This window comes from Nannospalax galili, unplaced genomic scaffold (genome assembly GCF_000622305.1).
Source record: "Nannospalax galili isolate Female #2095 unplaced genomic scaffold, S.galili_v1.0 scaffold118, whole genome shotgun sequence".
Lineage (NCBI taxonomy): Eukaryota > Metazoa > Chordata > Mammalia > Rodentia > Spalacidae > Nannospalax > Nannospalax galili.
In genome coordinates, this window is record NW_008340856.1 from 1133324 (window position 1) to 1158909 (window position 25586).

Below are 25586 nucleotides of genomic sequence, written 5' to 3' on the forward strand. Positions count from 1 at the left end.
CATTTCCAGTTAGGTCAGTAGCCTCCTGAGTATCAGGGACAACAGAATCACACTGGACCAGGGAGAGGATACTGGTGGCTCCTCTGAAGGCTCAGGGTGAAGTCAAGTGAAAGTCATGATGCATAAGACGCAGAGGCCCCTGAACTCGTGGCTTGTAGGAAAGCTAGCACTAGGTGACAGAGGGCACTGAAGAAGGACACTATAGATTTCAAACATCTACTCCCATGGGATGACTATAATTTCAAGTTCAGTGACCATGACCAGCAATGGACACTCAAAGGACAAAGGATCAAGGGCTTAAATAAGGAGACAGGTGAGACACCATATTAGACACAATCACCACTCACAACAGAAGAGCGATGTGCAACCCGTCTTAGCTCTGGGGTACAGGATGCCAAAGTGGATATACAAACATTTATCTTCCTCTTGTTACTCAGCAAGGAACTACAGATACATGCCTCACTGCGGCCAGGCCACAGGGCACAACAAAGGCTATACTGTGGGCTGAGAGTCCTCATCTGAACTCCGGCTGCTCTCATTCTTCCCAAAGCCTTTCCATGTATAGCCCACAAAGGTTGGGCTGATGGGTAGGTAGCTGAAGCATCTGTATTTTTTAATAATGTTCATGCCAAATGGCAAATTGTAGGATTCCATGCCGTCAAGGGACTTGCTCCCTTTGCTCACACCCTTCTTCCATTTTCTGATTCCTCTTTCCTCTGGAGTACCTGTCTCACAAACACACAAAAAAAAGAATGCTTAATTATCTTAGGAATGAGACTCATTCCATATATACATGGAATTATGTAGTAAGATAAAGTCACACATACACAAACCCTGCTCCAGAAACCAGACTTGCCCAGGAGCAGCACAGAGTACCAGAGAAGTAGAAGGTGCTTGGCTCTCCAGGTGAGAAGCCCAAGAACTGCAACCCCCTCCTTGTCCCTCTTTTTCCACATCCGAGTGACTTCATGATGCCTGTATGTCCTCAGCATCACATTGCTTTGCTCCAGTTTAGTGTGGGGGAGTAGAAGATGCATTGGTCTTGTTTTCAAGCTTGAAGGTTTTGAGATTTTACCCTTAAAACAACCCACCACTAAACTGCCCCAATTACAAGACTACAGGAGAGCAGATGGTAGACATACCACGCAGATGGAACTGCATCGCCCTTCCTTGAAAGCAGCATTTTTAAAGTGGTACAGTAGCCATCCCTAAGAGACTGAGAAGGCTCCAAGGTGGGGCCACACCCCAGCCTCATCCATCATCAGCAATCATAGAATGCACTTATCAAGAAGGATTATAGGAGGTACTGGAAAGGTGGCTCAGTGACTGAGCACTTGCTGCTCTTCTAGAGGACCCCAGTTCGGTACCCAGGACCCATGCTGGGTGGTTCACAATTGCCTGTTAACTCCAGCTGCAGGGGATCTGACACCCTCTCTGGCCTCTGTAGACACCGTAACACATATACAAAAGGTTTTCTTTATGCTTATATAATTTTTTTTTCTTTTTGAGACAGGCTCTCCCTGTAGCCCCAGCTGGTCTAGAACTTACTATGTAGACCAGGATGGCCTCAAACTCACAGAGATTTGCTTGCTTCTGCCTCCCAAGTGCTGGGATTAAAGGCATACACTACCATGCCTGGCTATGATTATATAATATTTTTTTAAAAGAAGGGTAAAGGTTCCAGGTCCTAGAGGGACAACCACCTCCATGTGTCTCCATGGCTTTGCTGATCTCAATCTTTGTCCACGTTCCTCTAGTCAGTCAGCTGGAAACACTCACCTTATGAATGACTCATTTAAAGGACAGCGTTTATAGGAAGAAGTGCCATAGGTTACCAGCAGCTCAGGACTGTGTGAATGAGTCCAGGAAAACCACATTGCAGGGCCCAGGCACATGCTGAGAAGGGAGGCAGGAGCCTAGGGTGTTCCTGAGGCAGCCCTCTGCCTTCTCCTGACACACAGGAGTGCTCTGCTGTCTCTACTAGTGATTCAGTAAGAGAACCAAAGTCATCCAGCTTATTATACATGGCGTGCCAGTTCAACTACTTTATGTTTTTTTGTTGTTTTGAAAACAGGATCTCCCTGTAGCCCCAGGTGGCCCAGAACACAATGTAGGTGATGCTGGCCTCCATCTCACAGATCCACCTGCCTGATTCTTGAGTTACCACTTTAATCTCAAAGGATTAAAGGTGTGTGCCACCACACCCAGCTAGCTTTAGAAGACAAGTTTAACCAATGAGAGTTTTGAACTGATTTACTCCCACCCTTAACCCCAAAACAGGGTCTCACCATGCTGTCTAGGTTGGCCTTGTCAAATTCCTGGGCTCAAGGAGTCCTCCTGCCTCAGCCTCCTGAGTAGCTAGCTAGCTGGTACTTCTAGGTATAGGTCACTGAGTGCTTATGGTTTTCATTTTTGTTTAGCAGAAAGTAACACATACCCAATACAGTAGTATATGCCTGTAATACCAGCTCTTGGAAGGCTGAGGGAGGATGACTTGAGTTTGAGTCCAGCTTGGGCTCCACAGTGAGATTCTGCTGCTCTTCCTTCCAAAGTAACACACACATATAATAAGCATGATTGATATATATTACATACCTGGGATGGTGTTGTCTAAAATAAAAGCTACACAGCCTCCTACAAACATAGCAGTTGTGAGAAGGACGTTCAGTACTTGATCGATTCCTGATATACCTGGGCACAGAACAGAACCACCATTAAGGGTCATCAGTGTAGCCAAGGCAGGCCCATCCTTGACTCAGAAAAGGGTAGTAGGATGGATACAATTCTGGCAATCAATACAGTACCTTGAAAGTATAAAGTTCTCAGTTGTATATGTGTAGGTAATTTTCTGTCAGTAATGTTTTAAAACTACTATGCATACATTCAACAATAATCCAAAGATACTTCCATAAGAGAAATTTTATTTATTATTTTTATCTTATGTGTACGAGTGCATTGCCTGCATGTATGTGAGCGCACCCGTGTCATGCAATGCCTTGGAGGTCAGAAGAGGGTGTCAGATTCCCCCAGAATTGGAGTTAAGGACGGTTCGTAGCTGCCATGTGGGTGCTGGGAATCCAATCCAGGTCCTCTGCAAGAGCAGTCAGTGCTCTTAACCGCTGAGCCATCTCTCCAGCCCCATAACAGAAGTTCTTAACAATGGTACATAGAAGCTGAATATAATAAAGTGACTGTCAACCTAAATGAACTGTGGAGGTACTGGGTATAACCTGGACCAGGAAACAGACGGGAAGCATTGTGAACGCTGGGATCGAAGGCCTGTGCCACCATGCTCAACCCTGAATGCTTTTGTTTTAAGACAGGGTCTCTCTCTCTGTAGCCCCAGCCGGCCTGGCCACCATCTCAAGAGATTTGCCTGCCTCTGCCTAGTGCTAGGATTTAAAGTGTGCACCACCACGCTGGGCTGTGAATACCTTTTGAGGGGAAATGGTATGGAGGGCAAGGCCTCACTCTGTACTCTAGGCTGGCCTGGGATTCACTGAGTTGCCTCAGCTAGCATCAAATTTGTGGCACTCTTCCTGCCTTAGTACTAGGATTACAGATGTGCACCACTATGCCCTGCTATAAGAATGTCACTTTGGGGGCTGGAGAGATGGCTCAGTGGTTCAGAGCAATTTCTTTTTTTTTTTTTCTTTTCTTTTTGAGACAGGGTCTCCCTGTAGCCCCAGCTGGCCTGAAACTAACTATATAGACCAGGCTGGCCTTGAACTCAAGAGATCCACCTGCCTCTGCCCCCGAAGTGCTAGGATTAAAGGAGTATGCCACCAAGCTCCACAACAACAGATATTTCTTAAGCAGTTTCTTCTGTCATTCTGTCCATAACACCAGTGTTTTATTAAAATAAAAAATAAGAGCTAAGTAAGTATTCTTGAACTGAAAATTTAAAAACTTATTTTTATTTAAGTCTAAAAAACTAAGTTTTAAGAAATTATGACAATATGGCAATAGTCATGGTAGCTAACAACCATTCATAACTCTAGTTTTAGGGGATATGACGCCCTCTTCTGACATCCTCAGGCACTGCACACATAGGTGCACTTACATACATGTAGGCAGAACACTCATACATATAAAATTAAAACAAATAAAAAATGTTTTTTCAATAGCAATGGTCTGAGAAACCAAAAGGAGAAACCAAAGGAAAGGCACCCTTGGCACCTGCATCTCATGTGGCCGCCAACCTGTAGACACAACGGAGGCAGTGTGGAGGCTCGTGCTGGGTCTGTGGGAGGCCCCAGGGGCTTCCTGAGAAATCCAGTGAGACTCAGAAAGGAGACAGGCAAAGGCTCACCAGCACACAGTTGGGATTCCAAGATCCTTCCCCACTAGAAGAGTTTTTTTTTTTAAAAGTGGTTCGAACTCCAATGGCCCCACCAAGATTCCTCCTTCTCTTACCTGTGACTAGAGGGTTCTGTCTGAGGTAACTTGGAAGAACAAGCCCGAAGAAGATTGAAAATCCAAGCACGAATAGGTTCCGGGAAGAATTCAAGTCAATAAACTGCAGGTTGGAGAGGCCAACAGCTGTGATCATTCCTGCAGAGAAAACAGCAGATCACAGTTCCACTAGGTTCACCTGCTGCACAGTGACAGGTTATCCTAGAGGATGAGGTACTTTCCTCCACCCATCAGAAATCAGCTTAGAAACCAGTGCAATGGCCAGAAGAAGAGGGGGAGGTATGGAGCTAGACCATGACCACCCTTGTGTCTGATCCAAATGACCACTAGCATAAGCATCACAATACATTTTCTTTAAACTGAGTAGATGATGGCTCTCCCTGATTCTCTCTTGGATTAAACTGAGAAACCCACTAGATGGCTAGTGCATGTCCCCAATGACTGCATCGAATGGTGAGATCAAATCCAGAGATCCCTTGTTAAAGTGGTCATGTTTAAATGGCTCATTCACAAGTGAAGATATCTGAGTAAAATCAATTAGAAATTCTATCTAGTTAAAGAGACTAGAATTTGTCTATTTCCATAGCATAGCTTTCTTATTATATCTATTCTTAACATAAACTCAGCCCTGACACAAGTCTTTAGTTTTTGAAGATATCACCTTTTACAATTTAAAATGGAAATTGTTAAATTTATTGTCAGATCTTATTGGCCAAAACATCATGATCCCTGTTAATAATTAGCCAATGTGAGGAAGGGTAGGTGAGAGGTGAGTCTGCTACCAAGAAAGCAGAATCTTACCAAAGAGAGTGCAGAAGAGGGCTCCAAGCACAGGGTCTGGGAGGGATGCAAAGAGGGCACTGAACTTGCCAACCATGCCCAGGCCCAGCATGAGCGCCGCACCATACTGGATCACTCGGCGGCTGCCGACCTGTGGACATTATCAATGGAGCATAAGCTGACTTGTCATTCTCCAACCCAGCCTCCCAGGGCCCAGGGCAAATGTGACAAACAAGAGTCCCTGGGTATTCAGTTAATAAGGACTAATCACAACACCTAATTACTACAAATTACTATTTGTAATAGTCTGAGATAACTCAGGACCTCCAACCGCCATTGTTCCAGTCCCCTCCCCACCACCTCAGCTCACTCTTTGTTTCTTGACTATGGTTGGTGGCCCCAGGGATCAGCCTTTGTTTATTGCTCCCCTGGATGCTGCTACTTGTGTTTGAATGTGGCCTCTGAATGCCTTTGGTTGGCTGAATAATCTCCTTGGTTGGGGTTGTGGATGTAGTAGCTTTTCTTCCGGGTTCCTCATATGACTTCTTATAAGTCAATCCACTCGAAATCCTTGTGATTCAAACTCCATCTTCCCTGCATCTCCCAAAGTTAGATAAAACATCTCCTTACTACTCTGAGAAGCACCTCCTCTCGTGGTGTCTTACTCTAAGACTGGTACAGTGTAGGGGCCTAAGAATGCAACATTGTGGAGCCTGGGTGCTGGTCCCCAAACCCACTGAACCTCTGGTTATATGACTGAGCAATGCAGCCCCACTGGGTCCCAGGCTCCTTAATCTATCATGGATAAACACTGTGGTTTTGCCTTAAGAATTAAAGAACATCATGTACCTAAAGCAGGTGAATGGTATCTGGCCAGCAGAGAGCTGTGACTGTGTCCTTTCTGGTTTGCTGCCTGTGGGCCCTTCCCTTGGTCTCTGTCATGAAGTAAACTTTCTAACATTCATTCATTCATTTGGGAAGGTCAGTCCCTTACTTAAATCTTCTGGTGACTGGTAAATAAAATCACTTCTTTGGAGGGCATGGTGACTCACATCTTTACTCCTAGCACTCAGGAGATGGAGGCAGAGGACTGATGCCAGTCTAGGCAACATAAGGAGCACCAAGCCAACCAGGACCACATAGTGAGATGTCCCCCGAATACAATGAGAAGAAGGGAAAGAAGAGGAGGGCAGAGGAGGGGAGGAGGGCAGGGGAGGGAGGAAAAAAGAAATTTGGGTTGTTGGCTTCTATTCTTTACCCCCTCCCCCAGATATCCTCTGAAGATGTAAACCAGGTAAAGAGACTTAAAAAACAAAGAATCAGAGCCTAACCTTTAGCTGTATGAATAAAGAGCACCTGCCCAGCTAGACAATTACAGACCTTTCAGTGACTGAGCGAAGGGACTCAATTCATTTTCAAAATACTTCAACCTCCACTGCCTGAATCTAGCCTTTCCTCACACCACACAGGGCAGGCAAGCAGCAGCAAAGAGTACACAAACTGATGGGTCAGGCAAAGGGACCTACGCTTGGCCACAGTCACATGACAAGGAAGCTTAGCATCTATGAACAGCTTATTTGTCAGCTAACATCTGAGGAAATACCGTGTGACCAGCACGTGGGGACAGGTGGATTCTAAGATGAGTTAAGTCATAACTTTATGATAAAATTGCACTAATCTGCTATGTGGGAGCCCAGTAGGAAGGAAGAAAAAAGTCCGAGTTGGGGATGGAAATGTTCTAGAGGGCTGAGTAAGAGTGTCCAGGCAGAAGAGCGGGTAATCAGACAGAACAGCCTCTCTGAGGATTCCCAGCAGGGTTGAACAGCCCTGCCAGGTCAGAGTAGCCACACTGGCCCAGGGATGCCTGCAACAATACGGCTTATATGAAAAATATGCATGTAAGATTATGTGTTTCACATTATCAAAATCATTTAGTAACTAAGTCACTTTTGTTAATAAATATTACCTAAGTGCTTACATATGCTTTTTAGTTAGTTGTTTGATTGCTTGCTTGCTTGTTCCAGGCTGACCTGGAACCCACTATATAGCCCAGGCTCATGATATTCCTGCTTCAGCCTCCTGAGAACTGGGATGACAAAAACATTTATCACCATGCCCAGCTTGTACTTCTCCCCGAAATCCCCATCCTCCTGTTACTTGCTTATACAGGAGCTTTATATCTCTTCTCACTCCCCATCCCCTGGTGCCTTTCCACCTACTCTGATCTTCTTCCTGAACTGTCATAGCTCTGCCTCTGTGACCATCAAAAAGTCAGCACCATATTCTTTTTTTCTAAGTCTTCAATACCATGGAATGCAACAGAGAAAAGATCTTCCCTGAACATCCCACTTAAGAGGTGCTATATTCAAGACAGTATTTACTCTGCTCCTATTAAGTCAAATGCTAAACAACCTAAGTGATCATATCTATATACCATACCTGGTACGGGGTACATGCCAGAAGGCCATGCTGGGTGCTTTATATCAAGTGGTAAATCCCAAGACCTTCAAAGCTACCTTTATAGACAAGGGCATAGAGCCCAAAGAGGTAGCCTATGGCCAGCAGTGTTGAAAGAAAATGGAGCCAGAGCTGGAATCCAGAGCAGTCACCTACTCCACTGTGTTGTATTGCCCTCTCTACAGGATGGACACCAGACCACACTCAGCAGAGGAGGAAGGGTAGGTAACCCATCTCTGGTAAGGTTAACAATTTCAGGTCCAGGGAATGCAGCAACTGAACAAAAGGCAGCAAACAGCAGAGTTGCAGGAAACGCAGGCTAACCTATGGGAGACACAGACTGTCCTCCCTTCACATTGAGTCTAGTTCAAAGGCTCAGCCCAGCTGTCCCTTAGAATGCTAAAATGAAAGTGCATGATCTACCTATACTCATCAAGCCACAAACCACTGAGCCTTGAGATGTGTCCCATGTGACTGGGGAAGCAATTTGAAAAAAAAAAAATGTGTATGACTGTTTTGCCTGCATATACATGTATGTATATCATGTGTTCCTGGTGCCCTTGGAGGCCAGAAGAGGGCATTAGAGCCCCTGAAACTGGAGTTACAGTTGGTTGTGAGGCCACGTGGATGCTGCGAACTGAACCTAGGTCTGAAAGAGCAGCAAATGCTCTTAACCACTGAGCCATCTTTTTTGAGATAGGGTCTTACTTATAGCCCCAGCTGTCCTGGAACTTACTATGTAGATCAAGCTGGCCTCACAGAGATTCACCTGACTGCCCAAGATTAAGTGTGTGCTACCACATCTGGCTTTGGTACTTTTTTATTGTTGTTATTTTTAACATCAGCTTATTTAAACATGAACAACCACATATGGCTCCTGACTGTATTAGACAGCAAGGATCAGATCTGCAGAATTCTGGAGCTGTGCATAAAAGTGTCTTGTCATTCAGCAGGATAAGGGGTCAAATACAGTGCAGAACTAGTGCCTCCTTTCTCCAGGGAGAGGGTCTTCCATGGCCGGCCACAGGGCTGTAGCACACAGGCACTTATGTTGCAAGTCCCACTCCCTTGCTCTAAGGCAGACACAGACGAACTGATAACATCGTTCTTCTCCAGGTCACATCTTGTGATTCTGAGTAATATAAACATTCCAGAGCTGACACTGTCCTTGACTGGATGCCACCTTTGCCTGGGGAAACAGTTCCAAAGGCTTGGTACCAAGGGGTTTAGGGATATATAAATCAGCTCATTAATAAGTGCTATTGGGCTGGAGAGATAGATCAGCAGTTAAGAGCACATACTGCTCTTCCAGAGGATGGGAGTTCAATTCCCAGCACCCATTTCGGGTGATTCATAAAGACCTATAATTCAGCACCAAGGTAATCCAACACTCTCTTTTGGCACCTGTGGGTACTGCATTCACACCCCACATAAACACATACAAAATTAAAAAATAAGTGATGGCAAGGTACCTTTTCAGAAAAAAAATGATGCTACTGAATGATCAAATAGTCCCTAAATCACCTTAGCCAAACTGTAGAAGACACTTTGTTTTACTCCCTTCAGTGACCTTAGCTATTAGGAGATATCTTCAAGAGGTATAGGCAGGGAGGTGCTTGTTAAACTGTGTTCCTCCACAAGCTCCTCTCAGCAACTTTATGACCATCTTATTTGAAACCAGTTCTATGTCCACAGGCCATGGTAGCAAACAGTCTCAGGAGTGGCCAGTTACTGTGCATTCTGTGCCCATTTGACCCTTCCTTCAGCTCCCTGGGCTCTGTATCTGCTGCTTACTGTAGGACCTCAGCCAGACACTGGAGAAAGTACTCATGAAAGGGCCCACCCACCCATACTATGTGCTGGAAACACCCAGCAGCAGATGGTGCCATCGGCACACCTGAAATTGAGCTTGGGCCAGCGCTGCCTAGTAGAGGAAGATCAACAAACAAGTTAGGAGTGCTCCCTGCATCTGAGCACTGCTCCCTCTCACCTGGATTTGAAATAAAGATGAATCAAATAGTAGTGGGTTTCTTTTTATCTGGTTATAGAATCTTGCCTGAAGTTAGTGAGGTCAAACAAGCCTAGGCTTCTGGGCTGAATTCTCAGGTCTTCATGCAGGTCAAGAAGAATGATGAATGGGGAACCAGTTTTAACAGTCTCTAGTTATACAATATTCAATGGCTGGTAGTCCAACCAGTGCTCCTCAACATCCTGGCAAGCAGCACTACTTGGCTAAAGGCAACTGGGACATAAAGTTTAATTGTCCATAAAAAGTTGAAAGGCCTGAAGCAGACTTATTCTCACGGAAGCTGGATTTTGGGGTGGGGCAGCCACAGGCTTATGTGCCTATGTCTAGGGTTAGGTAGCATGCTGAGTAGGGTCAAGTGGGTAGGACTAAAATCCAGGCCCTGCTTCATTGTGATTCCACAGGCTTCACTGAAAGGGAATTCTGCCATGAAGTCTAAGAACTGCATTACTGTAATGAGGGGTATCATCTCTCATCTGACTTGTTCTGCTTAGTGCTAAGGATAATCCTTTGTTAGAATACAAACTCCCATTTTCCTACTCAACACATACCCTCAAGTGCTTAAGAACAGGAACCTGGCATAAGCAGGTGCTCAATCAGCACCTGCAGACTGCAGGAAGTCATGACGCACCCAGGTGCCTTGGGCCCAGAGTGGCCAAGTAAGAAGCAGCCTCCTAACAGGCATTCCAAACACCCATCCAAGAAAAAAGGGGGAGGAAGACAGTCAGGATGGAAGGCCCTTCACAGGTTAGTCCCATCAGTGAAATGGATAGAAGCCCAGCCATTTATCTAGGAAAACATTTTTACCTTTGTAATTCCCAAAACTCCAATGTTTGGACTGGAAGAAGTAGAGCCATTCCCGGTACCAAATATGCCATCCAGAACACAGGAAAGACCCTCCACAAAAATCCCCCTAAAATGTAAAGAAATTAAGGAAAGAGAAACAGTCATTCAATGGGGAAACACTGAAATGGGCTCTAAATGTTTGCACCCCACAAGCAACATATACACAGAGCCTGGCAAGGGGCAGGGAGTGGTGGTGGTATGCAGAATCTCTGGTCTCTTCCCTGCCCTGCTGAAGTAGAGCCTGCCAGCAGGATCCCCCCAGGCTCATCAACTCTGAGAAAGGTATCTCGGGGCTGCATTTTGGACAGGTAGTCTGAAATCATTTCAAATGAAATCAAAGAACTTCAGGGATCTAGGTAAGCATGAACTGTGCTTTGAAGTAAAACAGCTCAATCTCATTCTTTGCTATTAAAATACAGTTTAATTTTAAAGAAATGCTTTGTAAGTTTGTAAACACTGAATCTTTTTTAAAATTTGAAATGAGTTCATCACATTCGGCAGCAATGTCCATTAAAGAAAGATGTGGCCAGGCATGGTGATGCACGCCTTTAAACCCAGCACTTGGGAGGCAGAGGCAGGCGGATCTCTGTGATTTCAAGGCCAGCTTGGTCTACATAGTGAGTTCCAGGCCAGCTGGGGCTACAGGGAGACCCTGTCTCAAAAAGACAAAAAAAAAAAAAGATGTGTAAAACCCTGGACAGAAACTCCCAGAAAGAATCCATGAAGTCCATTGATCTCATTCTGCCTGATCCGTTTTCAGGCAGGTAATGGGGGAGGGGTGGTCACCTGTTCTCCACTCCTTTTTCTGTAGCCTCCTTAGGATCAATTCTGTACCAACTCCTGGAAGCTAAGGACCAAGTGTTCTGAGGGTGCAAAGGTGCAAACGCCACAGTTCACTAGGTCCTGCCAGTTTTACTTTTTTTGTTCTGTGTAGTTCTATAAATCATGATTGAGAAAGGATCACCCTGAAAAACAGCTAAGCTGTACCCACTAACAGACCTACAGCGGTTTTATCTGTCTATAGTTTTCTTCACAGATTCAAGAAAAACTGTCCTCAAGACATTTGTCTGACTGTGGCAACCAGGACTGAATGGAGGAAAAAACCCAGAATTTCTGCAATTCAGAAATATCCCCTGTAAACCACAAAGAGGCTGGTTTACTCCAAAGAGCCTAAAATTTAGTTTATGTAGAAAAAGGGGGAACCCTTGGGAAAATGAGACAACAGAAAATCAAAGTTGACATATATCAAAATGGCACAAGACCAAGCAAAGAACAGGGGTAATGCCCGGCATTTGTTTTGGTGACCTTTCTATGTCAAGTGGATTCACACTAAGTGCAGGAGAGAAGCACTCACCTCTTCCAGGCAGTTGAAGAGACTAAAGGAAGGGTAGGATGCTGTTCTGCAATCCATGAGGAAATTAGAGCACCTGAGGGCAGTGATGTGGCCAAAAACAAACGGCCAATCAGTCCTGCTGTTGGCTGCCTTCATACTGAACTCTTGGTTTCTTCTCTGAGATAGTTATCTAAACCAATGGGTCAATGAAACACGTACCTGTTTATTGCATGGATGGGAGGCGGTGGGGCACAGGAGAGTCTGGCACAGGCATAGTAGTCACCGATGGACTCGATGATACTGGCTACGACAGCACTGAGCATCCCGATGACTCCAGCTGCAGAAACGGTGGGCAGCCCCCACTGAACTAAGGAGACAACCGTGAAAGATGTGTGCTTTCCTCTAGGGACAGGCAAAAGGTAGAAAGACCTCGGGGGACTCTGCAAGCTCTCCGCAGGATTCTGAAACTCTTAGAAACTGTTTTTAAATCTTAAATCAACACATCAGTATCTGGAAATGTTGCTGAGTTGGGGCCCCAGTGAGGGCTGATCTCTACACCTTTATTTAAAAAAGAAGTGACGGGCTGGAGAGATGATGCAGTTGCACTTACACACATGCAGGCAATTCGTTCATATACATAAAATAAATAAACATAATGGAAGAGGTAATGCTTCTCTTCCTGCTTCGAAGTCCGGTTCTCAAAGTCTGCTAAATCCCAACTTAACACTGCTTGCTGTGCTGGGACAGAAATTTGGTTCACTGTAGGTTTTGAGACAGTGCCTTGCCATGCAACCCTGGCTATCCTGTACTTACTATGTAGCCCAGACTTGTCTCAAAACCAAACTCATGGCAATCTCCCTGCCTCAGTTTCCTGACTGCTGGAATTACAGGCATGAACCACCATACCTGGCTTGATAGAAATGTGTATGAGAGGGATTTATAACACTGTCTTATCCAGGTACAAACAGTGGCATTGAATGAAAAGCAGTGAAGTCACAGCTAGTCTACATCCCAGAGGTGAACTAGACAGCACTACTATGTTACTAGCAGGTTTGGTTTTTGTTCTTTAACTTTCAAAAAAAAATTTTATTTATTTTTTATTTTATGTGTACATGTGTATTGCCTGCATATAGGTAAGTGTACCCGTGTCATGCAATGCCTGCGGAGGTCAGAAGAGGCTGTCGGATCCCCTGGGACTGGAGTTATGGACAGTTGTTAGCTGCCATGTGGGTGCTGGGATTCGAACCTGGGTCTTCTTCAAGAACAACCAGTGTTCTTAACCACTGAGCCATCTCTCCAGCCCCAGGTTTGTTTTTAAGCAAGCCATAAACCATGAGATGGAAAGTTTGATTTTAGAAAGTAAACAAAAATGTCCCGTTGTAATCTCATTTAAACATCTGCATTTACTTAATTCTTTATTAAATAGTTTATTCTTTAAAGTGTATCGAAGGAGCAGACTCCTTCGATAAAGTCACTGGCCACTGGCCCTTCTTCCTTGAACATTTAGGTGTAGTATACTCTGAGTAAGCAGTGCAATGGGAAAAGCGAGATGGAGGAAGCACCATATCTAGAGCAGGAGTCAACACGGTAGCTCAGAGAACGGAACGATCTGACAGAACCAGGAACAGAGATATTTCGAGTTCAAATGAAGGCAGGCCAAATAGAAGTGAAGAAATCCATACTTGTCCAGGGCAAGAAATGAGGAAGAGGTAGGAGTGGAGGTGTCTCTTCAAAGCTGGGAGGGTTTGTGGTATAGGAGTGGGCTGGTACTCAGCCAAAGGGGATGTGTGAGGCACTGAAGGGCTTGACAAGTTATCTACAGGGACCTAGTCACAGATAATGGAGAACAGACTTAGGAAAAGAAAGGTAACACATAAAGTAACATGTACTGGGCAACCTGCTCCCACCTGGGGCCACCTTCCTCAGAGAGAAGGCAGCTGCAGTCAGTGGTACAATGTTCCCATTCAGTGTGACACTGGCTATGTCCACCAGCAACACGCTTGTCCCATATCTTCTCTCAGAGTTATTGGTTCAAGAACCTTCTTTATCAAGTTCCATTTGGAGATTTTAAAATAACCTTTCAGGCTATTCAGTGTTAAGACCATAGCATTGTGGTTTTGTTTTAGGGAGACTGTCTTCACTTTGAGGAGGAATTCCTCTCTTATTTTGTCATTTTAAATTGAACATTCCTAACTGACAAACGATGCTCCAAAATCTGGTATTGTCTTGAGAACTCACACAACATCACAAGTGGAAAGTTCCAAACCTGACCTCACATGACACATTCAACTCAAAATGTAGGTGCACTAAACCTACTGTATAAAACTACCTACAGGTGGGGCTGGAGAGACGGCTCAGCGGTTAAGAGCACTGACTGCTCTTGCAGAGGACTCGGGTTCGATTCCCAGCACTCACACATCAGCTACGAACCATCCTTAACTCCAGTTCCAGGGGAATCCGAAGCCCTCTTCTGACCTCCACGGCATTGCACGACACAGGTGCACTCACATACATGCAGGCAATACACTCATACACATAAAATAATAATAAATAAAGTATTAAAAAAAAAAGATTACCTACAGATGTTTAGGCTTTGGGTCCCACCCCATGGTACTAGGAATACAATGTACACATCCTCAAATCCAAATATATCTGAAATACACTTTTTACTTTTTGTAGTCTCTTTACTCTCCCCTCCCTTTTACTTAAAGCCTTTAATTCAGATTTCTAAAATTCTTTTACATTAACATTTAAGTTTACGATCTTAATTTTTTGTTTAATTTGTTTTGGTTTTGAGACAGGATCTCCCCATAGCTCTGGCTGACTTAGAACTCACTGGCCTGGAACTCACAACGATCTACCTGCCTCTGCCTTCTGAGTACTGGGATTAAAGGTATGCAATACCATGTCCAGCTGCAATCTTAATTTTTAATCCCTCTATATATAACTTTCATCCCTTTGCATACATATATACACAATGCACTCCTTTTTTACTTCTAGCCTCTGTCTTAAAGCTGTTTCTTTAATCTCTCCTAACTAGAATTTTTTTTCAAATAATTTTATTTACTTTATGTGTATGAGTGCTTTGCCTGCACGTATACAAATGCACCATGTGTGTGCAATGCCCACAGAGGTCAGAAGAGGGCATTAGATCCCCTGGAACTGGAGTAAGAGACAGTTGTTAGCTGCCACTAAACCTGAGTCCTCTGCAAGAACAGCCAGTGCTCATAACCACTGAGCCACTGCTCCAACTCCTTGTTTGTTTTGGGCATGGTCTCAAACTTGTGATCCTCCTGCCTCAGGCTCCTGAGTGCTGGGATTTTATGCACATGCTTGCCTTGCTTGAGTAGAACTTTTTCTGTTACAACAGATTTTTTTCAGCTTTGGCACTGCTGATATGTGTATTTTACCAGAAATCTGTACATAATAGCAGTCGAGGTAACCCTTCCATTACTGATGCCTGAGAACCACTGGTCCTGACGCCAGAACTCTTGTCTCTGGATTGATCCAAGTTTTGGAGAGCACACAGCACTGTCTCGGAGGTAGTTTTTTACCCAGGGGAACTGCTGCAATTCACCTGTTCTTGACAACTGAGGGCTATTTTGAAGAGAACCTCATGAGCTGGCTCACTTCCATGGTGACACCATGCACCCTATCCCCTAAGCAACACCATCTCATGTATGGGCCCTGTGAGGCCTCTGGGGAAGTCTCTGATCCTAGAGAGAACAGCCACTCAGTATTTGCAATGGGAATCACCCAGGAAGAAAGCTGTATGGGCAGAGAAGCTGTACAGGCAGAGGCCACATGCATGCACTGAGTCCCTTCCTCTGCCCTGTCCTCACCAAGTGATTTTTAATCCCATTTTATCTTGGACTATACATCTGCTTATGAATCAAGCACATTATTTTCTGGAAACAGGATAGGTATATATAAATATATACTTAGACCTCATGTGATGAGGAAAATGTTATTTTGGAAAGGCTAAACTTTGGTGACTGTATCAGGAACAGAAGGGGTAACCGCCAACATATCAGCATTCAGCTCGGCAGAGTCATTTTTGACCAACCGGAATGTTCTTGGCTTTCCTTGGGGTCTTTTTTGCCTTGTCATTATAAATGTGAAAATAAGACAGCTCAACAGGGGAATAAATTGGCTCATCCTAAGCTCAAGCATTCTAATAAAAACCCCCAAAGCTGGGAACAGTCTTTACAACACAATAACCAAGCCCATAATAACCACTGGCTCATGTGAGTCAGTTTCAGAGCTGGGATCTAGAAAATGCTACCACTCCAGGTGATCCTGTGGGTGGAGATCCTATCCTCTGACCACAGTTACCCAACACTAAAAACTTAAGATCTGTCTTCCGGCTGCTTATGAGTATCAGTTTACCTTTGTAGCTGTGACCAAATTAAAAAGATTATGGCCCCTATTAAAAGATTATATAAACTCTGCCAGGCATGGCAATTTGCTTGCTAATCTCCAGGTCGCTCCTCATCAAGCCTTTTCATTTTGGCAGCTCTGGTCCCAAGCAGTTTAATGCTTGTCTTTCTCTGCAGCTGCCTCAAATCCTGGCTATCACATCCTGACAGGGCTCAGAGGGCCAAGTAGTTAACCTAAGAAGAGAGCTATTTAGTAACTGTGCGTGGATGACTGTCCTCTAGGGACAAAAACTTCCCTTTTCACTGTCTAATTCTCTAATAATCAAAATGACCATTAAGATGTTCAGGCAACAGGGCTAGGGAGGGGACTCAGTAAGTAAATGCTTGCCATGTAAGCATAAGGACACGAGTTTGAATCCCCAGAATCCTTATAGCACTGTGTATCTATAATCCTAGTGCTTCTATGGAGAAATGGGAGGTGAAGACGAGAATCCCTGGACACTTACAGGACAACTATCCTGGTGTACACGGTGATGAACAGAGACCGTGTTTCAAACAAGGTGGAAGGTGAGGACCAATATCTGAGGTTGTCTTCTGACTTCTACACGTACGAACACAAATGCACATACACGAGATTTAAAAAAAAGTTCAGGCCAGAACGCATTATTAGACTAAGAAGGCTTTTCAAGATATAATGAAGAACCTTCAGCCTATTTCCAACCCCTCCCAAATGGGCCCTCAGAGCTCTGATACTTACATGGGTATGGGACCTTAAACCACGGGGCTACCAGAAGCACACCCTGCCTGGCATCTGTACGTGCATAGAAGCCGTATTTGGTGCTGTCAGGAGGGAAGACATCAGTCACGGTGAAGATGAAGCACAGCAGCCAGGACACAAGGATGGCCAGGATTATCTGAAATGGTCAAGGGGAGAAGCTATGTCAGGCAACACATCCTTCCTACCCATCAGCACTCTGTAGGCCTATGGCTTCAGTGGAATTGCACCAAGAGCAGGCTTATGCAGGGAAATTCAACTTTATCCTTTCAAAGCCTGGCTAGTAAAATAAGAATGTGTAACATGCCTAGAGAGATCACGTGGGGTCACATCTCAGAGCCACATAGTCCTTCTGTGGCACTGCATAAAGGATGTGATCTAATGTTGGAACAGGAACCTTACATGGAATCTAGCCTGAGGCCATGCTGACAGGGGTAATGAGCTCTCCAATGACACCATCACATACGCTGCCACTCTAGGAGAGTCTGCTTCCTTCACCTAAACACTGTACATATTAACAAAGGCAATAATATTGTCAGGAGGAAATACTGGTTACTCACGGGAAACATTTTGAAAAGCTGTAACTTGTATGCAGTCCACCCTTTCTTGGATTTGTATATTGGGAGAGGAAATTTAACATTTCTGGCATATTGGGAAAATAGTAGCACTAGGAAAATCGTCCTGAGAAGAGAAAGGAAATATGTTTAAGGCTATTACATCTATGCATTAAAACAAAGTTTCAATTTACTCAAAACTGATTCCATGTGCTCAGTTCATTTATGTAGACTGTTGTTTGATCTCTTTACTACAATTTGGAAATCTTACCTTTTAGAAATATCATTTGGAGACAGGTGTTGCAAAAGTTTACCTAGCTTCTTTTTGGGGAGGGAGAGATAGGGTCTTTGTGCAGCCCTAGCTGGCCTAGAACTCACTATTGTAGACCAGGCTGGCCTTGATCTCACAGAGATCCGCCTGCCTCTGGCTTTCGAGTGCTGGGATTAAAGACGTGTCCCACAACCACTGGCGACCTAGCATTTCTTAATACTGAAATGAAACTATAATGTTAATAATTTGGCAAAATTTTTCAAAACAGAGTAAGAAAACCAAAAGAGTAGGAAAATATCACTGTGTAAGGGAAAAGATATCAGGTAAGCCATACCACATGCCACAGGGTATATTTGCAACTAGAAATTAACTCAAAAGCAACTGAGAAACTCATTTCCAGACATGTGCATGGTAACAGGAGAGAAGAACACCACGATTCAAAGGCTCTTGGGGAGCACAGATCTCAGTGTGATTTGTGGCTTTTTTCCCCCTACTCTTCTGATTTAAAATATTTTTAATGCTGGGCATGGTGACACACACCTTTAATCCCTGCACTTGGGAGGCAGAGGGAGACAGATCTCTGTGAGTTTGACGCTAGCCTGGTCTACATGAGTGCCTGGTCAGTTGGGGCTACAGGGGGACCCTGTTTCAAAAAAAAAATTTTTAATTGAAATAATTTTTTTTAATTTATATTTTCTACGTATGACTGTTTTGTTTACATACCAAAAGTTAAGTCACATATAGGTGCACCACAAGCATGCGGTACCCTCAGAGGCCTGAAGAGGGTGTTAGATCCCTTGGAATTGGAGTTACAGATGGCTGTTAGCTGCCATATGGGTGCTGGGAACTGAATCTGGGCTCCCAGCAAGAGCAATCAGTGCTCTTAACTGCTGAGCTGGCTCTTTAGCCCCCACTTTTCTGATTTATATTAAGTATAAATCACTTTGAGGGGGTGAAACAGTATTTAAGAAAAGCACACAAAACAGAATTCAGCACTAATACTTTGAGGGTTTGTGTGGCATCATCTCAGCTTGTGGGGTAGCTTCTAGGATCACACTCTTTTTACAGGCACCAAGCCAGCAGTTCAAGGTCATGTAGCTAGATCTACAGGGTGGTGGGGTCAAGGGTCTAGCTCTATAGCCTGAGACTTAACTACTGCAGCTTCCACATTTGTCATAGCGTCAGGGATACCTAAGAAAACTACAGCAGTTCCTCAGCCCAGAGTTTCTGGCAGCAGGTCCCTGACACATGCTCATCAGCCTGAAGGCCCAAGTTGCTGGCAAGTATGAGGCTGTTTCTCATTCTGGTGGATTTCATTCATCACCAAAATAATATAGGCATATCATCAACTAGCAAGGCATTTAATCCTGTTTGGAGTGATTCTCACTCACAACCTTAGGTGAAGTTGGTGGGAAAAGTGTGTCCTCAAAGCTAAGCTTACTTATTCCTGGTACATTTCCAGTTGCTGAGATAGAATGATTAGCTTCGTCAACATCTGGGCAAAGGCACTTCCTTATCGTTTATGTGTGACAGACCAGAACTTGGCTGAGGATGGGCTGCCTGCCAAGGCATTATGATGAACTAGTAACCCATCAAAGACTTTGACAGCACTGGGTTAAGGTGGAAAACATGCATGGAACTCAAGTTGACTTCAATTCTTTGCAATGAAGAATATTAAAAACTACTTGTTTCAAAATGAAAACTGCAATATCCAAAAGAGCCTCAAACCTATTTGTTAAAACTATTTTAGGCAACACCCACCTTTTCAAAGTACATAAGAGGGGACAGGAGACACATGGAGAACTCATGGAAAGATACCCAGATCCCAAGCCCTTAGGCATCAACATAAGTGGGCAGATGACTAACAGTTTCTTCCCACTTTACAATCCACTTCAAAGTTATTTCTACTCTCAAATGTAACTGTGCAGGAGATACCTCTATGACAGAGGTGGGAATAGAGGCTCAGGCAGGATGTGCTGGTGTTCACAGAGCAGCAAAGAGATGACAGACAGCCTTGGTGACAGAACCTCTGGCTGGTACCCATTTAGTTACAGGGCACTTTCCACTCCACTGTTGATTTTGCTCTTTTGTCTTCCTTTCTTTAATGTTATGCAAGTAATGCGTAATAAATTGCAGAAAAAAATGTAAAGGCAGATAAGCAAAGCAAAGATCTTGACAATCAATCATATCTTTCTACTAGGTGATAAAATCGTGTATTCTAACATTCTGGTCCATTCTAAATGGCTTCTAATCCTAGATACTGAGTAGAAGAAGTCCAGAGAAGACAGGCAAACCACCATCAGCCTTGTTCTGAGGGCACAAACAGGTCATTAAACCCATAGTAGGAGCATACTTTACATGTCTGAGTATGTGTTTGTATATGTAAGTGCAGTGCTCATGGAGGCCAGAGGGTGTTGGATCCTCTGGAGTCAGAGTTACAGGTTGTTTTGAACCATCTATTGTGGGTGTTGGGAACCAAACTTGGATTCTCTGCAAGAGCAGCCACTGCTCTTAATCGCTGAGTCATGTCTCTAATCCCCTTAACCATCTTTTAGTACACATCAGTATTAAGTACACTTTGTTGCCTCAGTACGTGGAATGTGGCTTAGCATCGTGCTGTATGGGTGGAACACACCTATTTAACAAACGTCAATGGAGGCCACACAACAACTTTGTAAGTCCAATCAAAGAGACAAAAGTACAGACTGCAGTTATTCACTCTCCATGAGGATTTATATTCCAACGCTGTTTCCAATAGCAAATACCTTAAATAGCACATGCATCAATTAGAAAATGCTGAATTACAGACCATGCATACTTAATACTGTGCTGTATTAGAATGAATCAGATTCATCTACATACACTATTTGCAAAAGGTGAAGCCAAAAACTTGATGGGGTGAAAAACAAATGGTAAAACAGTATGACATTAAAGCTGTCTATGTGCTCTTGCATTCATTTGCATAAAGACATACAGAAGGATAAATACTAAATTTACTAGTTATGAAAAAATTTTTCCCCTAGAGCAGTAAGTAGGAAGGGACTTATTTTACTTTAGATTTCTGTTTAATAACTGTTAAATTCCCAATGATTAGAATTAAATGAATTGAAGGAAGCCAGGGAATAGCAGGGTATAGACAAATAAAATGAGACGGCTCTGGAGTGTTTGGTAAAGGAACATGGCTACTACATGATGTCTTTTACAAAAGTTTTATATTTTCTGTAAGTAAATAAATAAGTTTCCTTAGGAAAAAGACACAGTTCCTATGAAGAACTGTGGGGTGTGTTAGAAAAGGCAGTTGCGGATTCGCTGTCCTCATCTCTGCTGGAGTGAATGAGGCTCTCCCATGTGTATGGCCAAGTCCAATGTGCATGTGGTACACATTGGTTCCTGGGGAGGCTAAAGCTCCTTAGGGATTAACTGGCTATATGTATTTCCTTTGTTGCTTTGCAGCTGCTCCTACCCCATCGCTCACCTACGGCTCCATTGGGATCCTCTCTTTGATTCTTTATGAATCAGGGATATCAGACTTTCTCATGGAAACTTTGTTGTAAACATTCCACTAGACTCACTTTCTGTCTAGTTTCAATGTCTTAATTTATTATTTATTATTTTTATTTTATGTGTATAAGTGTATTGTCTGCATGGCTGTAAGTGGACCCATGTTGTGCAATGCCCGAGGAGGACAGAAGAGGGTATCAGATCCCCTGGAACTACAGATGGTGGGTGTTGGGAACTGCTGAGCCATCTCTCTAGCCCATAGTTTCAGTGTTTTTGACACACAAATGCATCAATAGTAAAATCTATTGATCTTTTTACTTGCAGTATCTGCTTTTAAAATCTTCCCTACTTTTATGTATGCTTTTTTTCTAGCACTTTTGTAACTTTCTACATGTCAGTATTTAATTCAACTGAAATAACTTGATATAAATCAGGAATCTGTTTTCTAAATAAAGATCTAAATTTTTCTTACATAATTCTTCCATTACCCACTAGTTTCAAATATGATTGCCATCTTATACTGAGTATTCTTTTAGAAAAATGTTACTAAAGTTTTTATTAACATCCATTATGGACCCATAAGGAGTTTTAATAAATTTTCCAATATTCAATCATTCTTCAATTCCTAAAATACATATAATACGCTGTTCCTTTTCTCTGTTCTCTGTAGGAGTGTTTTCCCATTGTCCCAAGAAGCAATCTTCCAGGATTATGCTTAAAGAAATATAAATTGCTGGGCATGGTGATGCACGCCTTTAGTCCCAGCACTTGGGAGACAAAGGTAGGTAGGCAGATCTCTGTGAGTTCAAGGCCAGCCTGGTCTACATACTGAATTCCAGGTCAGCTGGGGCTGGAACTACAGGGAGACCCTATCTCAAAAAGATATAAATAAATAATAAATATAGATAGATAGATAGATAGATAGATAGATAGATAGATAGATAGATAGATAGTATGGGCAGAGCTAGATCCTAAGGCCCTTTTCTGGGAGGAATCTTTTACATACTTGTACTTTTAAACATCATAAACAGCCAATGCTGAGAGTTAGCATGGTTCCTAAGCATATCTGAATTCAGAGCTCTGGTTGAGACTTGCCCAGTCAGCTGAGGACACAATCCCAGGAAGGAAAGTGAGGGTCCGTGAGGATTTCCCACTAAAGTAAAATTGGGAGGTTTCCCCTTGTTCTTGTAGTTCTAGGTCTAACAATACCAGAGTCCTGTCTTCCTGAAAGGTAGAAGGCACTTACTGTCTAAGCATTTGAGCCCAGGGCTGGCCATTTTATGGCCTTTCCATTGTTGGCTGCTCTGGCTGCCACAGTTCTGCCCCACTTCTGCTGCTTCCCTCATGCCTACTTTGCAACACAAAGTGGACTGGGTGCTGAGGTACCATGGTAACTGCCCCAGAGCTGTGGCCTGTCCTTAAAAGGACAAAGACACCTTAGAACAAACTATAATCACAAAAGCAGAAATGAAAAGCTCCAGATTAGCAGGTGAAGCTGAGGAAAACTGAGAAAAGGTGAGGGGACAGAAAGGAAAGCAGGGGAAGAGCCCGGGGCAGCCCTATGCCCTAGGACTTCCAGAAAACGAGGAGAACTGCATTGAGGAAGGGCTCTGGGGAGAATTCTGAGTTCCCAACCAGGCTACCTGAGTTGCTGAAGAGGAAGGTGAGCATCAGGCCAAGAGGTGCGAAGAGACTCAGCAGGAAGCAGCAAGAGAGGTTCAGATGCGACAGGAAAGTTGAAAAGCTCCTAGATGTGGGGACAAGACCTGAAACCGTCCATAAGTCTAGCTTATGTCTAATTGGGGTTTCAAAAGAGGGGACAGAGAAAGAAGACTGGAAGACACTAATAGCTAAGCACATTATAGACTAGGAATGGTCAGAAAGGGGCAAGAAAGAAGCTGGGGACCAAAGAGCAGCCAATGGCTGAGGGTGGAGGAGCAAAGCCCCAGAGGGCAAAGACGTTGGGATGTGTTCTCAAGCCGAAGCCAGATGCCATGCTGCAGGTGGAAATGGGAGAAGGCAAGTGTCAAGAACTCCAGGGTTTTTAGCATAAGAAACTATGAGTACTGGTTATGTCACTCACTAAAAGGAGAATGACTAAAAGGACTGGTTTGTGGGTCAGGGAGGGAAATCAAATGTGTGACATCTTCCTTTAAAGTTTGAGGCATCTTGTGGAGAGGCGAGTGAAGAAGGCCAAGTGTAGTGCCAGCTCTGGAGTTCACAGGTCTGTGCCACTTGCTGGCACGAAAGTCTCTGGCATACAGGTTGTCTGTTGAAGCCATGAGCCTCCTAAGATCTGCCTGGGGGAAATATGAGGACAGAAGAGCCCATTTTAGCTCTTTTTGTTTTTCTGGAGGTTTTTACTGGTTTTGTTTAGGTTCCCTCTGGACTGCAGTGCTGGTCCTCCACTCGCACGCATGCTCCCTCCTCAAGCAGCCTTGCCAGAAACTGATCTACAGTGTCTTCCTCAGAGGACCAGCTTTTGGATTTATTGCTTCTATTTGTTTCATATTTTCTCTACTTTTATTAGCTTCCCCCAAGTTTTGTTAGATTTATTTGTAATCATGGTTTTCTAGCTACTGAAGATAAATGTTCTGTGTATTTTGTTTCTCTTAAAGGCTATGAATTTTCTCCAGGACAACTCTAAATACTCCAGTGCTGCCACTGCTGTCACTTTTGAAATTATTAGTAATTATTCCAACTCATTCTCTGATGAGGAGTTACTTATAGTAATGGTTTATTTTAGCTTCTAAGTTTTTTCTAATCATTTTTGTTATTGGTTTTTAATTTTACTGTTTTATAAATGTAATGTCTCTTTTTTGGTACTGACTGTATTTCACTGAATTAACATCCTTAATAGCACCTACACACCCACGCTGGCTTAAAGAATGTTTTGAACAACCTTTAGTGAAACGAGAAAATAAAAAAGAATTCTTGGGCATCTTCATGTCTCAGTTTAGTTTGTAATCTGTATAGATTCTTAGCCGTTCCAGTTGCACATTACAGAAACAGGAATGAGTGTGAGTTCAATGAGTAGTAAGTGAAGTTCTAACTAGACCACCTGGGTTTTGAAAACCGTCACGGTTATTTACTAGCTATATGACTCTGGGCGAGCAACACTGCATCTCTGTGCTTGTTTCTTCAGCTGTATAATGCAGAAAATATTAGTGTCTATCTTATTTGTAAGTATTATACAAATCACTACAACACGGTAAAAAGTGTAATAAATGCTGCCTATTATGAAACACAGTATATTTCCTAAAACAAAGCAAAAAAATTGTATTATGCTGGTATTTTAAATTTTGTATTGGTTGGTAACACTACAGCTCCTTGGAAGCATTCATTCATGATATAATCCTTATACCTACTCTATTACATACAAAAAGAATTCAGTTTCATCAGTCTTTAAAGATTAAAGTTCTGCCGGGCATGGTGGTACACGCCTTTAATCCCAGCACTTGGGAGGCAGAGGCAGGTGGATCTTTGTGAGTTTGAGGCCAGCCTGGTCTACATAGTGAGTTCCAGGACAGCTAGGGCTACAAGGAGACCCTGTCTCGAAAAAACAAAAAAAAAAAGACAAAAAAAAAAGATTAAAGTTCTATATGTCTTCGTTAATGTATGATAACGACATCCTCAGTGCACTCAATGTTTTACATAGAAGGACCAGCACTGACCAGCAGGCCCTGGGAGATTTTTTCCATACTTCAATTCATGTGCATTAAATCTCAGAAGCCAGGCACCGATGATAGTCACAAAATCTTCTTTCTCCCATCTACCTTGAAACATCATTGTTGGGGCTGGAGAGATGGCACACTGTTTAAGAGCACTGGCTGTTCTTGCAGAGCACCTAGGCTTGATTTTCAGAACCCACATAATGACTAACACCATCTGTAACTCCAGTTCCAAGGGGATCCAACACCTTCTTCTGACGTCTGTGGGCACTGCACAGCATGGGAGCACTTACATACATGCAAGCAACATACTCATACACATAAAATAAAAATAGTAAGGCCTAGAGAGATAAATGGCTCAGTGGTTAAGAGCACTGACTACTCTCGCAGAGGACCTGAGTTTGATTCCCAGCATCCACATGGCAGCTAACAACTGTCTGTAACTCCAGTTCCAGGGATCTGATGCCTTCTTTTGACCTCCGTGGGCATTGCATGACAGAGTGCACTTACACACATGCAATACACTCATACACACAAAATAAGAATATAGTATTTTTAAAAATAATAATAATAACAA

At 43.4% G+C, this 25586-nt stretch overlaps 1 protein-coding gene across 2 annotated transcripts in view; it reads right to left on the reverse strand.

The window, feature by feature from the left end:
• Window positions 1-396: 396 nt before the first annotated feature.
• Slc23a2 (solute carrier family 23 member 2) overlaps window positions 397-25586 on the reverse strand; it is a 100361-nt gene continuing 75171 nt past the window's right edge. For both annotated transcript variants that reach the window (XM_008835899.2, XM_008835897.1), the window contains exons 9-16: window positions 17573-17693; window positions 16995-17151; window positions 12078-12225; window positions 10487-10592; window positions 5218-5347; window positions 4417-4554; window positions 2596-2691; window positions 397-725 (exon numbers count right to left, since the gene is read on the reverse strand). In XM_008835899.2, coding sequence (XP_008834121.1) covers window positions 493-725; window positions 2596-2691; window positions 4417-4554; window positions 5218-5347; window positions 10487-10592; window positions 12078-12225; window positions 16995-17151; window positions 17573-17693 — 1129 coding nt within the window. In that variant the 3' untranslated portion in view covers window positions 397-492. The remainder of the gene's footprint in view (window positions 726-2595; window positions 2692-4416; window positions 4555-5217; window positions 5348-10486; window positions 10593-12077; window positions 12226-16994; window positions 17152-17572; window positions 17694-25586) is intronic.